Source organism: Strongylocentrotus purpuratus, unplaced genomic scaffold (genome assembly GCF_000002235.5).
Source record: "Strongylocentrotus purpuratus isolate Spur 01 unplaced genomic scaffold, Spur_5.0 spur5_contig_832, whole genome shotgun sequence".
In the NCBI taxonomy this organism is placed as follows: Eukaryota; Metazoa; Echinodermata; class Echinoidea; order Camarodonta; family Strongylocentrotidae; genus Strongylocentrotus; species Strongylocentrotus purpuratus.
In genome coordinates, this window is record NW_022145538.1 from 195,637 (window position 1) to 212,848 (window position 17,212).

The 17,212-nt window shown below is 38.7% G+C and overlaps 1 protein-coding gene across 1 annotated transcript; it reads right to left on the minus strand.

The window, feature by feature from the left end:
• Positions 1-1,167: 1,167 nt before the first annotated feature.
• Positions 1,168-13,731, minus strand: LOC115918100. Its single transcript, XM_030983931.1, has 4 exons — positions 13,372-13,731; positions 5,440-5,538; positions 4,827-5,014; positions 1,168-3,243 (listed from the first exon to the last, which is right to left on the minus strand). Exons 1-4 carry the CDS (start codon positions 13,477-13,479, stop codon positions 2,577-2,579), a joined length of 1,062 nt encoding a protein of 353 aa, XP_030839791.1. The 5' UTR covers positions 13,480-13,731; the 3' UTR covers positions 1,168-2,576.
• Between the last annotated feature and the right edge of the window lie 3,481 nt (positions 13,732-17,212).

The following is a 17,212-nucleotide window of genomic DNA, read 5'->3' on the forward strand; positions in this document are numbered from 1 at the left end:
AAAATTCGTTTTTACAAAGAAGATTCTGGTGAAAAGCATTGCTTATACCATGGACCTATTACGTAATAGGTCCATGCTTATACAAAAAAATCCTTGCATCAATTTGAATCACAATGATCATTTTGTCGCATGATCCTTTTATTAAATAACCTTGTTTTCTTTTTTATTTGCAGGGGGAGAAGAAGCTATGTCACGTTAAGAAATCATAAAGATCAGTTGTATTATGCGTATATACATAATTATGATAACAGAACAAAATGTTGATTATCAGAATGTCATTTGGGAATACCTCTATACAAATACCCGATCTAAATGTGCCGATACCACATTGTCTTTAGCCCGTATCAGTATTAGTACGAGCCAATATAAAGTTATTGTTCTTTATTCAGTTTAGTATAATGCTTTTCCTCAAAAATAGTTTCGCTATTTTTTAGGGTTCAGACGCTAAGAAATGGTTTCAAAGTTACATTACACAAACCCTGAACCATTGCATAATGATGGTGGTTCTCTCTCTCTCTCTCTCTCTCTCGCTATTTATTTTAATCATGCATTATCAACTACATATAAAGCAGCAACAAAAAACTTTGGGTTATCTGGGATAGGTGAAAGTGAGAGTTAAAAAGAAAGTCATGCTAAAACGGCGCTTCACCTCCCCACCCCCCCCCCTCGAAAAAAAGGAGAAGAAATTAGTGGTTTTCTTCTCCAGCACCCCCCCCCCCTCCCCCGCTTTAATATTCACCGGCAGGCTGAGTCGGCGCAAACATGTTCCCAAAAAACTGGACCCCTAAACAAATATATGAACTCTTATCCACCCCCCCCCCCACCCCCCGCTCATTCACCGTTCGCCGGCTGGCTGATTCGCCGCTAATATTTTCTCAAGATTTGGGCCCCCCCCCCCTCTTGCCGCCGGCTGGATCCGCCCCTGGATATAACCATATGTCTAGACCACATAACGTCAGAAATATGTATTCGACTTGGCTCCTGTGTCAAACTCTCCGATTTCAAGACGTAGTGCTGAATAAGAGTTTTCATACACAAATAATTATAACTATATATTCTTTGATAAATATAATGTGTGTTGATCAGAAGTAGAAAGAACATTGATATTTTTAGAAATCGAGAGCAATTCATGGACAGAAAATCACAAACCACAAAATATACACAATCCATTGTAATCAAGTCATTGCTGTGACCTGTGATTTATTTCATTTTTGCGTTCATTTTGTCAATAATTTATAAGAAGCGACTTTTTCCATATATCTAACGTAGTTCATACCCTTTTGTCAATGCCTAGACACAAAATAACAGCTCAAATACAAAAAGCATACGGTAAAATAAATATCACTTTCTTGAAGTGACATACTATTATCATTAATATATATTTGTTATACTGTTTGTATTAGCAATGCGATTTTGATTTCCTAATGATAATTGTACGAAATATGGCATATTTCAATTTCAATTTTCAATTTCATTTATTTCCACAGATTCATAAAAGACAATATAATTTACGATCAAATATAAAAGCATTAAAACAACAGATTAGCCTGCAGAGGCGGTGATAAAAAAAACACAGAGGTTTATCGGGGATCATCCCCTACTTAAAATTAAAATATTAGAATACAATTATTTAAAAAAAATCAAACAATAAACACATACAAAAACATATATAAATATCATTAGCAATTCTATGTGTGAGGTGAGTAGTATCATTTCATTATTTGGAGCAAAAGCCTTCATTTTTCGAATGAAAGATATATCAATAACGAGTTATACAACAACTTTGTTAAAGCACCTATCTAAAATGCAGTGAGATCTGAAAATAAAATAAAATTTAAAACTAACTAAACTGCTCCATGATAAAATCAAATTCATGATATTTTGTTGACTTAAGTATGGGAAATATATTCATAAACCTTTTAAGAGACTCGATCAATGCCAATATGAACGTAGCATTTCAAATTTCCTTGTCATGCTGACTTGGACAAAACAACTGTCTCAGCTCATAAATATGTCAGACGTGTCTGTTGTATTGTTTGAGAAGCATTACCGCCAGTGGCGTTAGTTGGGTGGTATGTCGGGAGTGTGACCCTTCTCCTCATACAGTCTTTGGCAAACAAAGGGCAAATAGAGAGAGAGAGGTGAAAGAGAGAGAGAGAGAGAGAGAGGGGGAGGGGTGAGATGGAGGGAGAAAGGGCAGAGAGCAAAAGAGAGAGAAAGGGGGCTAGCAAAAAAAAATGATGATATTGTTTATTACATCCAAGATTCTTCATGCCCCAAACCATCAAATTAAATTGATCTACAGAGGCCTATAGAGTGCCAGTGCCCCCTCCACATGCGGGGATGGGATGCTACCATTTTACATGTACGTATGTTGCATATTAGAAGAGAGGATATTACAGTCAAATGTACTTATTGTGTCATTGTTTAAACATCTTAACAAAACAGTCTAGTCAGTGTGTTCCTAACTTATACATGTTATTAAATATGGCTTCCAAATTACAACCTTAATGACCTTACCTATCATAATTACATACAGATCAGAAATACGTATTCGTTTCATCATGCACTATCAATTATAATTTGATCCTTGTCTCTGCCATTTCTTTATAGTAGTCTACTGTGGCATCTATTGCTTTGATTGTATCAGGTGTCATCTCTGATCGAGGAATCTTGGGTTTGGATGCTCGGAATGCGGAACTCTCCAAGGCATTCTTGTGGGTGACACCTACAATATCATCGGCTTTGGTCCCAGACATAGGGAATAGACACCGCCATTTCTTAACGATGTCTGGAGCACCTTCCCACTGGAGATACTTGGCGTCCCAAGGCATTCCGCATGCTTCAAAGTACTTGGGAAGCATCTCTGCAGGATTGGACAAGAGTTCGTCCACATCTATGACCACAGGGTTAGGATCCAAGTTCTCCTTGACGTGTTTCCAGAGGTCATACTGGCACTTGTAGGTGTAGCCAGGCATCATGAAGGGGACATCGGTGGTCATGTCAAAGGTATCAGGATCGATAGGCTTCTGTCCAGGGGTTGGCATCTGAGCCATCTGAGCCATGAGCAGGTTCCTCCATGATGGGAACATCCGTTCAGGATCGCGGAGCAGGAACGTGTGTTTGAAACCGGTCTCCTTCTTAGGTAGGAGATCCAGGTAACCCGTGATGCCATACGCCATGTCCTTGATGAAGATGGGTTTTTCAGATGGATCATCAAGCTGTCGCGTTACGCCATCGCGTCTACAAATTAAGAGAAAACATTACGAGAAATCTTCAGGAAATGTTAACATTACTATTACATGCATTCATATCCAGGTATTGCCTTAATTATAGAAGTTGTATGATGTTTGCCTGTTAAAAAGATCCAAAGAAAAGCAGAAGAAGAAGAAGAAGAAGAAGAAGAAGAAGAAGACGAAGAAGAAGAAGAAGAAGAAGACGAGAAGAAGAAGAAGAAGAAGAAGAAGAAGAAGAAGAAGAAGAAGGAGGAGAAGAAGAAGAAGAAGAAGAGTGGATTTTTAATTTCCATTTTTCTGTACCTAGCTGCTAGGAAAGCAATTCTATGCTTGGAGATATTTCATTCAGGGGACCCAAATGCTCTTACGTCATATCTGAGGGACTCGGTGATCGGATCAATGGGGCAGCAGGAAATAGACACTAGCGCATTGGTAGCTCCGTTGACATTCCAGGTCATGTGCCACTGTTCACCTTCAGGTAGAGTTGTTTGTTACAGGCTTATACATTTGACTGATAGTTTCATTCCGGGTAAAGGTGAGCGGTTGTTAATGGAGAAATAAATAAACATCAATTCCATTGTGGATGTTAAAGATACTATGTCCCTTTTGCAGCCAACATCAAATTCTGTAGAACTTTGCAGGAATTATGAATACGTCCTTTATGCCCTATCTGTGAAATTAAATTTAAACGTTAGCAGTGTCCTAATATTCAAATTATGCAAGGAAACCCGTTTACTTGCTTGACTTCACTGTCAGACAGTACAGACACTATTGAGTGACTAACTGGCCTTTTTTCTTTTTTAGTAATAACATACATAAAATGAGCTGTAAAGGGTACATGAGCATTTGTCTACATCAATAACCCACTTCTTGTGATGGCCAAGATTAAACTGATTGAATATTTGCGCAGCATAAAACGTACGACCATTCGGTTCAATGGTGTGAAAATCAAGACTATTACTTACTGGCTCTATAGCTCTTAAGTCGATTCAACAACTAATAGTCGTTATTTTCCCACTTAATTTAAGGGAAGTTCTAAATTAGTGCCGTTGAAATTTAACCTTTTCATTTTTGGGGGCCTGCAAATGGAACATCGTACCTTTAAAGGAGGTGCAAACTGACGAATACAGGGAGCGTCTCCTTTTGGACAAATGCACGTAAACGAGTGGACTTGATTAACGGTAGTCAGCGACTTAATCTCTACATGGTCATCGTTTCGAGAGACAGACCGAATAACTTCTCCTGACGATGGACGCTTCGGTTTTGAGTATGTTGCACGCCCGTGATCGCAGCTGCGATCACGTCCGTATTATACCCGATTGATCCCAGGCCATGGGAAAGACACATAGTTTCGTCAGTTTACACCCCTTTAAGATATTTTGATATCCAGAGTCTTCTTGTAAAATTACGTTTTAGCCAATGACCAGACCACCCTAATTGAATACAAAATGATGAATGAATTATATTTTTGTGATAGTAATACATGTATGTACAGCGCCATGAGCGTCAGAGCCTGGCGGATACCGGCGCTATATAAATATCCATATTATTATTATTATTAAATGAGTAAATGTACAGTTATCGACTTACATAAAAAGTGACCCATCAATCTTTTCTGGCGTGAAGAGATGTTCCATGGGAGTACCTTTCAACATGGCACCCATTTGAGTGAAGAATGCTTCTAGTTTGAAGTCATCATAACTCCTTGGAAGAGGTACACCCATATTTTTCAGCATAAAGTCTTGAAAGAAGGCTAGACAGTAAGGCTCGAACCATACCTGTAATCAAAGAATTGTTATGTTTAATTATTAGTTTGACTTGTTTGAATTTCAGTGGCGTAGCCAGCCACGAGAAGCAGGGTGTGCACTCCCCTCCTATGCATGGAATGACGAGAGGAAAAAAGGAGAGAAAGAGAAAAAAAGGAAGCCGGAAACGTAACATACCAAAAAGATTATACCACCCTCTTCCACGATATTCAGTTTCTCACATGGACCTTTCATTTTCGGCACGCCAGCTCAATGGTGAAATTCCAAAAGTAGAATTGTTGAAGGGTTGCTTATGATTAATGAGCAATACATCCTAGTACAACATTTAGACAACACTGTATCCACCTCATTACGATGGGATTGATTCCATCACCCTTTCTTTAAAATAACTGGAGTTATTGTCGTCCTCTAGAGTATGAATACCACAATATACTGACCTCTGTATTATCGACAAAACTGAAACACTTGGCGATTGCAGTCGATATCGAACGTGGTACGCACCACATGATGACCCGAAGGGTTTTGTATCCGACATCCTGTGATCAGAAAAGAAGAGAGAAAGAATAATGGTAAGATAGGGGATGTACCAGTGGTGGATCCAGGATTTTCCAACAGGGGGGGGGGGGGTGGCTGAAATTAAAATCACGCCGACCGATATTTCGCTCAGTGGGGTTTTAAAAAAAAAATATTTAAAAAAAACTCAACACCACCCGTTGAGCAAAAGGAAAAAGGTAAATTTGTGGTTATCATCTTTTAAACAAACTTTTATTGGGGCCAATAAATAATTTAATAATATTTTTAGGCCATGGGGTGCCTGCCCCCCCCCCCCCCCCCCCCCCCGTGGATCCGCGCCTGGGTTGTACAACACATATATCTCATCTGGCGGCAGTTGCTCCGCCGACAATCTCCTTGAATATCCGAATTTCTAACTGCACATCGGCCGTGGCCTAATCTTACCCTAAACCTTATCCTATTATCTTTGACGAAATAAAGTCCAGAAAGGGCGTAGCCAGGATTTTTAAGGGGAATTGTTTTTTGGCCCAATTCGTGAGAAAATATTTAGCGGCGAATCAGCCAGCGGTTGAATAAGCGGGGAGGGGGAGGGGGAGGGGGGGGGGGGGGGGGGGGGGGTAAGGGGCGTTATTTTTAATATTTTTTTTTGCCCAATTCGTGAGAAAATATTTAGTGGCGAATCAGCAAGCCGACGAATAAGCTGGGGGGGGGGGGGTAAGCACTAAATTGTTTCTTTTTTTCAACCCAAACACCCCCCCCCCCCACACACACACACACACACACACACCCACTCACAGTGGCGTAGACAGGTTCGTACACCTGGGGGGGATGACTCAGGGGCGGATCTAGCTTTTTGCTAAGGGGGGGGGGTTGACCAATAATGACGATGCGGAGCATCGTCCACGGGCCGCGAAGCGGCGAGCCGATTTTTTTTTTGGGGTGTTTATTTGAATCCCGTAAGTGATGTTTTCCTGGCATCTATTAACACAATGGAGACCATAAAAAGCAGTGCATGATAACGTCTTTTTAAATCAAGTAACAGTTAAATACACAGTTATATCCAGAGTTATCATGTGTTTGGTTAAGTTACCAGATGAGTTGAATATCTTCTCACAATATTTGCACTTGAAAGGGTTTCTCTCCAGCGTGCGTTCTTTTTTCTTTCTTTTTTTCTTTCTTTTTCTTCTTTTTTTCCCCTTTTTTTTTGGTTAGTTTTTTGGGCCGCCCAAGGGGGGGGGGGGGGGTTTAAACCCCCTAAACCCCCCCCCGTAGATCCGCGCCTGTTTAATCTTGTGGTTATCTTGTGGTTTTCAAACCCAAGATAACCTCAAAATACTTGTAAGATTTTCTTTTTTTTACCGTCTGAATTGGCTTTCACCGTGTGAATGCGGCTAATAACAATAGACACAATTACAATAATGATGAGGATTATTATTATCATCATCATAATTATTATTATTATTAATATTATAATTGTTATCATTATTATTATTACTATTATTATCATCATTATGACTTATTAAGTAAGCAAATATCATTCCCCAAAACCTGGGGGGGATGATTGTACATGCCATCCCCCCCCCCACCTTGTGAGGTGGGGGGGATGCATCCCCCTCATCCCCCCCGTTGTCTACGCCCCTGCCCACTCACTACGCCAATGGTCCGGAGCATTATGTTAGAGCACCTACGTGACACAAGATGATGGGCTCGAACGTGTATAATATGCCATGACAGAGGCAATATCTAGGACCTAATGGGACCTAATAAAAGAGTTGAGATTGATTAATTACAAGTCCTCCAAATAATCGCAAACTGAGAGTTCAGTTGAGAACGCTTTGGAAAGTTTGAATCAATCGTAACTATTTGTACAACGGGGTCCTGATATCAAAATGTGAAAAAGTTCATGTGCTTGGTAATGCAAACGATAAAATCCTCAGGGCAAACCGACCCCATTATCAAAACTTATCAAAACACCATGTTTAAGGACCTCTTTAAACTAATGTAACAATGACTTGCCAAAAGGTTATCTGTTTATCATTATCAGAATATAATTGCATTAAATGTTAATAATTATGATGCGGTTACGCGAACTTTTGCCAACTACATGCAAGTAAATGGTACAAAGTACAAACAAAGTGTTAACTAAACATTGACGTTATGAACAGGCATACTAGCGTATTATGTATTTAAAGGAGGGGGTAGGGAAAGAGGGGCGGGCGGGGGGGGGGGCGGCAATTCACTCACCCTGACACACTTGCGACCATGAACATCTTATTTAAATATAGCCATATTTTACGTGTTTATATAATCATTTTAAGTACAACATATTCTTCTCAAAAAGCTCAGAAGTTTTACCCCTTCTGATGTAAAGGGCTGGATAAACCACTGAACATGTATGTATAAGAAAGCATGTCTGTATGGTTAAGGAAAGGAGACAAATAAAACTCATTGGCCCGTATTCTGAAGTCGTGTCTAACTCCTGTTTAACTAAACAGTTGTAAGCCTGTCTAAGTCCCGTCTAGTCTGTTAGGACGGGGCAAACAAGCGATCGATAAGTGATACCCCATGGTTGTTGGCAGTTGGTTATACTGTAGCTTCATTTTGATGGAGCATATACTGAGACGTGCGCGACTGGCCCTTTCGGTTCTACAACACATATATCAGCTGGAGCAAAGAACATCAATTACGAACATAATGAGGGGCATTCGAGTTATATCAGTCGGGTACGAAACATATATGAATTTCCTTTTCATGGTTGATGTTAATTTGCCAATCTGAAAATGTTGTCGTTGTGTTTGATGACCTTATAAACATCAAGAACGAAAACCATTTAAATTTAGTACGCTGAATAGCAACATGGTATTGTCTAATAGAGACAATATCTAAGTTGCATATTGTGCAAATTCAACTGCTTTTCACCTCTTAGATTTGTTTAAACTTTTAGTATGTTGTTTAGGATTATTCCTAAGTTGTTTTTTGCAACTTGTTTTGGGTAAATTGCTTATTTGATTCGACTAACCACTCAATGCTGAGCTTAGCTAAAGCTGTATAATAGCTAGCTAGTACGTGTAATGCGATGCAATTAATTACTGTAAAAAAAAGTTGGGCAGACGTTACTGAGCAAATCAAAGTTGGCCAAATTTTGTCCAATAATTGGGTGATTTTCTCCCAACCATTTATTGCATGAAGTTACCTCATGAAGGGTAAAATATAGGTTGGGTAGGTGTTACTTAGCAGTTAGATCGATGTTGGGCAAACGTCGCCAAGCAATTGTGTTATTCCCGCCCCCCTCCCTGGATCCGCCACTGCCATGTAGTAACCGATGAAATAATTTTGTGATTTTATTGGGCAATTCAAAGTTGGGCCATTTTGGACCAAACTTTGGGTTATTTTCTCCCAACCATTTACTACATGACTGTTTTTACCCAATTAAATATTAAAAATAAGTTGGGCAGATATTACTGGGCAAACGTAGGTCGGGCAACAATTATACAACAATAGGGTTATATTCTTGTCGAGTGGATATGTCACAGGATTGTGGATCACAACTTTCGCGGTTCTAATCCCCGCCGTGGCACTAATGTCCTTTTATATATAATATATATAATATTTTATCCAACTTATTTGCCCAACTAGTGTCTAATATCCTTCACCTTATGGTGAGAATTGGGTGAATTTTTGTTGGTTAAAAATTGGGCATTTTCACTTCATTCAATACTGGGTAAATCATGCAAAATCTTAATTTTCCCAATAGTTGTTTGGACATCACTGCCCTCATGTTAGGTACAAATTTGGGAATTTTTTGCCCAACATTTTTTAGAGTATACATTGTCGGGTGACAATCAATCCTTGTAATAAACTCATTGGTATGAAAACAGATAAATAGAATGATAAAAGTTGAAATAAATCGGATTAATGATGAGAGAGTTGAATAAAGAGACGATTGGTACTACAAAATAGCACAGAAAACAGACATGCTAAAGCTTCTCGACTTACACTTATCGTAGTAAATCGCATGAGTGAACAGAAAGCCGAAATCAGTGAATTCACGGTCGGAGGAACTTGATTAGAAATGTTGCGATACACAATTTTACCATTTAGCTTGACCATATAGCTTGACCATAATATTTAGATAATAATAATTATAATAATAGGTATTTCTATAGCGCCGTCTATCTAGATAATTCTATTCCGAGGCGAATTTATTATTACCCCGGCTTTAGCCTAGCTGACGTTTATACAGCGCTCCAGCATTTCAAGGAATTAATTCCTGCCAGGTACCCATTTTGTTGCAACGGTTGGATTGTCCTGTAATTCAGCTTAATTTCAAACATCACTATTCTAGAACTCTGCATGTGTATGGAGTTCGATAGTCAAATAAACCGGAACTTCATGACCCGAAAGCGAAGTAACGGTCTGTGGAAAAAGACTATTTTATATTCAGGGTTTCCTGGTTGCCTTGGTTACATCCGGGAGTCCAGAGTCCAAAATTATGGAAGCTATAGGCGCAGTGATTATAAAAAAAAGTGCTGTGATCGAGTTGCTAAAGTACGGAGCCCCTAAGGGGACATAAAACGATGTGAGAAATTATTTTTTATCTCGTGGCCACGACTTAGTATCTCGAGGCCACGACTTAGTATCTCGAGGCCACGACTTAGTATCTCGAGGCCACGACTTAGTATCTCGAGGCCACGACTTAGTATCTCGTGGCCACGACTTAGTATCTCGTGGCCACGACTTAGTATCTCGTGGCCACGACTTAGTATCTCGAGGCCACGACTTAGTATCTCGTGGCCACGACTTAGTATCTCGAGGCCACGACTTAGTATCTCGTGGCCACGACTTATCACGAGGGTTCGGAGGCCCTGTACATTGAGTGAGTATGACAAACTGTCTTCATACGTTACATAGCCGAGAATGGATGAACCACAACGAGAACGAAATACTGTGATTAAACTATGTTTCGAAATGGGACTCTTGTATAAAGATATAGTTAAGATTCTTGCCACAGAGTGCGGACTTTTGATTTCTATCCGTCATTTGAAACGGGTGCTTTGAAACTACCTAGCTGCCAGGGCTCAAATTAATTGTTTGTCTACGGGGGCTCTCCCCCTCCCCCCATTTAATTCAGTATAATGCTTTTCCTCAAAAATAGTTTTGCTATTTTTTTAGGGTTGAGACGCTAAGAAATGGTTTCAAATGTACATAACACGAACCCTGAACCATTGCAAAATGATGGTGGTTCTCTCTCTCTCTCTCTCTCTCTCTCTCTATTTTAATCATGCATTATCAACTACATATAAAGCAGCAACCAAAAACTTAGGGTTATCTGAGATAGGTGAAGAGTTAAAAAGAAAGTCATGCTAAAACGGCGCTTCGCCCCCTGAAAAAAATAAAATAGATTAGTAGTCCTCCTCTCCAGCATCCCCCTCCCCCCGCTTTAATTTAATATCACATTTTCACTTGGCAGCCCAAGGGGGCTGGGGGGGGGGGGGGGTGGGAGGAGGGGGTTAAACCCCCTAACCCCCCGTAGATCTGCCCATGTTACCATATCATTCCACGACATTTTGGTCTTCCTCTTCTCCTCAAAAGGGACTTTTAGATTTGCGTGGACGTGGACGTGTTACGTCCTTTTAAGGCACTGGCAGTCACAGTCATGTGACGTCCTTTTAAGCACTGGCAGTGCCTTAAAAGGAGGTCACACGTTGCAGTCCACGTTCTCATCGTGCAAATCTAAAAGTCCCTAATATTGATTTACTGGTCGAGGTTCATTATTTGCTGACAACGAAAAACTTCTCCAGGCCATGACCATGTTTCTGCCCTTGCGCGATCGCCTCCAGCTCCAGCAGACATGGCGCAGTCACAACGGTACATAAATCAGAAGACTGTTGATTAATAATAACAAATTGTTTACGATTATTCAAATAATTTTCAAACCAATTCAAGGAAATACCTCTAATACCATAAAATGAAAGTTTTTGTAACAAATATGAATGATTGACACTATCGAAAGCCTTAGAAAGATCAAGAAAGATACCAATTGAAACCAGTTTGCTTTCTATGGCACGGGATACATAATTCATGAATTCTATTAAAGCCATTGAGGTTGAATATTTCTGCCTGAATCCAAATTGTTTTGAGAAAAAAATATTATTTTTATCAATATAGTCAACGAGTCTTCTGTAGACAAGTTTTTCTAAAATTTTGGAAAATACTGGCAAGATAAATATTGGTCGATAGTTGTCTTAACACTCTTTACCCTTACTTTTATTTATAGGAACTACTTTGGCAATCTTTACTTGATCCGGTATTGTTCCAGAGATAAATGATTCGTTAAAAAGACAGCACAAATGCTTTGTATACAAAAATATGGTCTTTTTAACAAATGTTGGATCTATATTATCGTATCCCGCACTTTTACCCACTTTCAATTCTTTAGCACAATTAATTATTTCTGATTCAGTTACAGGTTTAAGAAATAAAGAATTAACATAATTGCCTGTGAGATAATGTTTAAAATTTGTGCTCAGCAAAGGTATCGACTGATTCCCAATAGAACTGCCGATTGTACTGAAATATTCATTAAATTCCTTTGACATTTCAAGTTTATTAGGTTATCTTTAATTCTTTATGTTATCTTTAATAATATAGTCAGGACTATTGTTTTGCTTTTTTTGCTTTATGATTTCATTCAAGTATTTCCAAGTCTTTTTATATCATTTTTTATAGTATGGAATTTCTTATAAAAATATTCTTGCTTTGCATGCCTAATGTCGTTGTTCAAAGAATTTCTAAAGTGTTTATGATTGCTCTCACGGTAAGGAGATGGATTCAGAATGAATTTCTTATATAACCTGTTTTCTTTTTACACCTCTTTCTCAAATCATTAGTTAACCAAGGTCTAATGCAACTACTCCTTTTTACATAGACTTTCTTCAGAGGAAAGCATTCATTATACAGTTTCATGAAGGATTGTAGAAACATATCGTATTTTACATTAATATTAGGTTCATCATAAAAGTCATTAAAATCTATTGCATGAAAATTTGCACTGAACATTTTTATACCAAGTTCAGATATCTTCCTACGGTAAAAAGATTCCCGTGACTCGTGTACAGGTTCATTCCAAAAAATCGTGACAAAGATTGGCAGGTGGTCGGTTATATCAGTCAAAAGGATTTTCTTATGTCTGTAACCTATGAAGCTTGTTATGTAAGATGTAGTCTAAGAGGACTAAAGTTTAATAGAGAGATGTCAGCTGGTCCTGTGGTCGCCTCATTTGTCTTCCTATAGTATACTCCGAGATCGAAACCCATTTAGTCGCTCTAGTTTTGGATAGCGACGCTTTGGCTTCGATAGCCCCTCCCATATACCCACACATACACACACAATATAAATTATAACTTGTAATTAGAAGGTATTCAGGGGTGGGTGGGAATGGGGGAGAGGGATATTTCCCTGCGAACATCGCAGGGAAATATCCCTCTCCCCCATTCCCACCCACCCCTGAATACCTCGCAGGGAAATATCCCTCTCCCCCATTCCCACCCACCCCTGAATACCTTCTAATTACATAATATGTATACAAACATCGCAGGGAAATATCCCTCTCCCCCATTCCCACCCACCCCTGAATACCTTCTAATTACAAGTTATAATTTATGCGGAACTGGTTTCTGAAAGAAGTACGAAATACATGTGCGCTCTACAATACAGGCACTAGACTAGTGTAGTACATGGGGCCACGCCCACTCTCCCTGCCTACCATATACATGTACCAATATACTCCAATTATTTTCCTCCTCTCAAATCGTAGATGATTATTTTATTGTCACTGAATGATTCTATGGTCTTACCTTGATTATAGTTATCTCGTCGACTATTCCCGAAAATAGAAGCACCCTCACCTTGTCGTAGTTTTTCCACCGTTTCTCCCCGCGTTTCTCACACAGGTTCGCAAGCATAGAGGATTACGACTGGAACGTTTTGGTACAGCCAGAGAGGTCAGTTGTTATAGCTGCCTACCGAAGTTGCACCATCCATATAACCAGAAGGTCCACGGTAGCACGCATGTCTGCGCAAACGGAGTGTAAATATGACCTTTTGACACTTATTCAGCAAAGCCTCGCCTTTACCAAACTATTAGAGAAATATCGTGCGAAGAGCGTATAGACTAGAAAACGACATCGTACAATTATCTTCGTCGTATAAAAAACGTGTCAATGTTGATGAAGGAAAGGCTCGTGGCCTGCAATAGAGTTTGAGGGAAGTCCTTTATTGATTATTGAGTCGCAATTCTTGCAAACAGAAATAGAGAGAGAGAGAGAGAGAGAGAGAGAGAGAGAAAGAGACAGAGAGAGAGAAAGAGAGAACACGACCTAGTAGGTCCATGGTGAGAGAAAAGGAAAATGGGGAGGGAGAAGCCTATCGAGACTAAAGCCCTCACGACGGGGTTGGAAGAAACAGGCCTGAATATAGAGACTAACCACCTTCAGCTTCATACATGGATATCTAATCGGGGTGGACAGATGGGCGGTCACCGCAAAAGCCATCAGAAAGAAGCAAAAATTCATTTCTTTTAAAATGAATTATTTGATATATTTTGCTATTGCAAAAATAATAAAGGAATTAAATACTAACTAGGCAAACTAAGACATAACATATAAGAATATAAAAGAATAAGGCAATAACTTTGTGAAACCTTCGTATACAGTATAGTATTTTATTATTTTTTAATGATCCAGTACATGTATATGATATTCCAAACACCGTCATAAAAACATTTGATATAATAACATTAATAAACATTGATTGCATTTATTCGCATAGTGCACAATTCTCATATCCTTGACAGATATTGATATTAATTCAACATGAAAGGTTGCATCGTTCATTGTAAATAGCACGAGTATTTAGTGACGCGAAGTATTTTTCGGACTCTAATGATTTCGACAAAGATATAGGGCTACTGAATTAGGGTTGCAATTGGTTTTAATAATAATAATAGCTAGTACTTATATAACGCTTTTAAGGACTACAGGCCCTCTCAAAGCGCTTTACAGATATATATCATTATCCCGGTCATCAGATTCAGGCTTACCCGCACACAATATATGCACATTCTCCACTCCCTGGGGAGCATTCCAACCAGGCGCCATTTTTACAAGCGCACACTTGCTAATCTAAGCATTACACTATGAACATGACTGACAAAGAAAGCGGACAAAATATACAGTTCCTCAGGTAGACAAAAGAACATCCCTTCACTGCTATTATGTAAAAAGGTGAATATGCATGTGACACCTGTTCTGCACATTTCTACATAATAGCAGTGAAGGGATGTTCCTTTGTCTACCTGAGGAACTGTATATTTTGTCCGCTTTCTTTGTCAGTCATGTTCATATTGTTAGCTTTCACATCCTACCTACCGGGTAACCATTCAACACCTCCAGATTATTTCGAGATTTTCTCAGGACTATTAGATTCGCCTATAATGAAAGCGTCTATAATATTCAATAGAATTGTCTATACCTTGGTGGTGGTTCTGTTCTGTCATCAAAAACGATTTTCTACATGAAGAATGTAGACGGTACTATATCTTTATATTATTTATTTGTAACAAAAATTAGACAGGCACTTAATGTCGGCAAGAAAACTTAAACAAACACACATTTTGATTACGTTCGTGGGTTAAAAAAATCAAGATTACAAAGACTTTGTAAGACTTCAACTGAAAGGCAATTTCAGTTACACAAACGCTATAGAAATCATGTTCGCTTACGCAATAATTTTAGTCACATTTTCGAAATGTCAATAGACGGCACACAAGGCTATCAACACTACTTGATGGTGATTTAAAACAAATTACCAAGGGAAACAATAATTATACATCGGGTATCGCATGGATAAGCAAATCTTCATAAAACTAACAGGGAAATCCAACTTTAGCATACAACTGCTCAAAAAGAAAGCAGGAAAAATCATAAAAGCAAATTGGTGAAAGTTTGAATCGAATCAGAGAAAAGGTAAGAAAGTAATGACATCATGTTTTGAAAGTTGTAATCACTATATATGGGCACTTCGAGCCAAGTTGACTGAATCGGCAATGTCACTATGACGAAATGCCGGACTACTTTCTTAATCGTTTCAAAACAAAAAATGATTAAAGTGTAATTTTTTTCAAAATGTATGATTCAGGAAGGTCTTTTCTTTTTAGAGGACCTATACTATTATGCTATTGCTGCCCATAATATAGTTTGATTCGTGCCCCAAGTGAGAAGGAACTGAGGAGACAAGAGAAAATAATGATAATTGTGTATGCCGGCCGGACAAACGGGAGAAATATCCCGTTACTACGTCTCAATCCATTGACCAAATTACCAATTTGATATTCGCATGGATTTAGTGATCTTATATATTTCAAAACATTCATACTTCCCTTATTATTGACCTGATTTATTTCAAACTCTCGTCATTCTATATCTCTTATTTTTTGCTACCATACCAATGACGTCAATACAAGGGTTGAATTACCCTTCAAACCAGCGTAGGATTAAAATAAATATTGGGGTGTACACGTAATTCAGATAAAGGTAGGTAGACCAAAGTCTAAGTTTCCCCTTTATAACCATGGTGAGGCAACTAATTCAGTAGACTCCAGGCCCATTGTGTGTAATGATACATCTTGATAACTAACACAAACAACTATGAATCGGCTTGCATGGTGATGTAGGTATACAGTAGGCTTACCTGTACATTCTAATCAATTACACCGGAAGGAGAGACCCGAGGGTCACCGATATTTGATTTTCAATTTAGTAAAACTCGAGTTACACATTATTTTATTTCATTTCTTTTCATTATAATAATATTTGCATGTATAGTTCAAATGTTCAAAGTGTAGATGACGTCAAATACAGTCAGTGCATGATATTATGCTATGTATTATTTTGTTAGAAAATAAAATTTCTTTGACACTGTACATAATGTTATTAACAAAATATCTCAAGAAACAACACAAGTTTCTTCCCAAATAACCAAAAATATGTCAAGAGGATTTCATATCGTTTTTCAAATTCTGTACACTCAGTATAAAACCGCTATCACAGTCGATCATGATTATATATCACAATCTATATATATATATATATACCACACGATTCTAGGCTTCTAGGTCAAAAATGGCAGGCATGAAATTCACTACTGACTGCTGGGCAGCATAGCTAAAACTATTGACCGGGCGCGTATTTTTTTTATTTAAACGCTAGTGAGGGGGAATTTCTCGATTAATTCCAATGAAACCGCTCGCGGAGAGCATAGACTGTATTTTAAACCTTTATGTACGTACTGTACTGATATTAGAGACTTTTAGATTCGCACAAAGACAATGGGGATTGCTACGATCGGCGTCCTTTTTAATGCACTGCCTTGAATGGACGTCACACGTATCAGCCCACGCAAATATAAAAGCCCCTAATGATAATGGGGTGATGCCCACATTGGCCCGAATTCACAAAGCCTTTACAAACCTGGTTTGTAAAAACGCGTCGAAACGCGTCATAATTATGACGCACGAAAACCAAGGTTTGTCGACAAACCTCCTTTGTAAATTCGGGCCATTGAGTTTGAAACGCACTTCTGGTCAAGAATGGTAGAAGAATGCATCTGCATAAAAAGGATAAAATCCTTCGCTGAATA

Coding starts and splice junctions, on each gene's coding strand:
- LOC115918100 (XM_030983931.1), bottom strand. CDS start 13,479: ATGCTTGCGAACCTGTGTGAGAAACGCGGGGAGAAACGGTGGAAAAAC. Junction 5,539..13,371: donor ACGAGATAACTATAATCAAG/GTAAGACCATAG, acceptor TTCTGATCACAG/GATGTCGGATACAAAACCCT. Junction 3,244..4,826: donor ATTGATGGGTCACTTTTTAT/GTAAGTCGATAA, acceptor CTTAATTTGTAG/ACGCGATGGCGTAACGCGAC.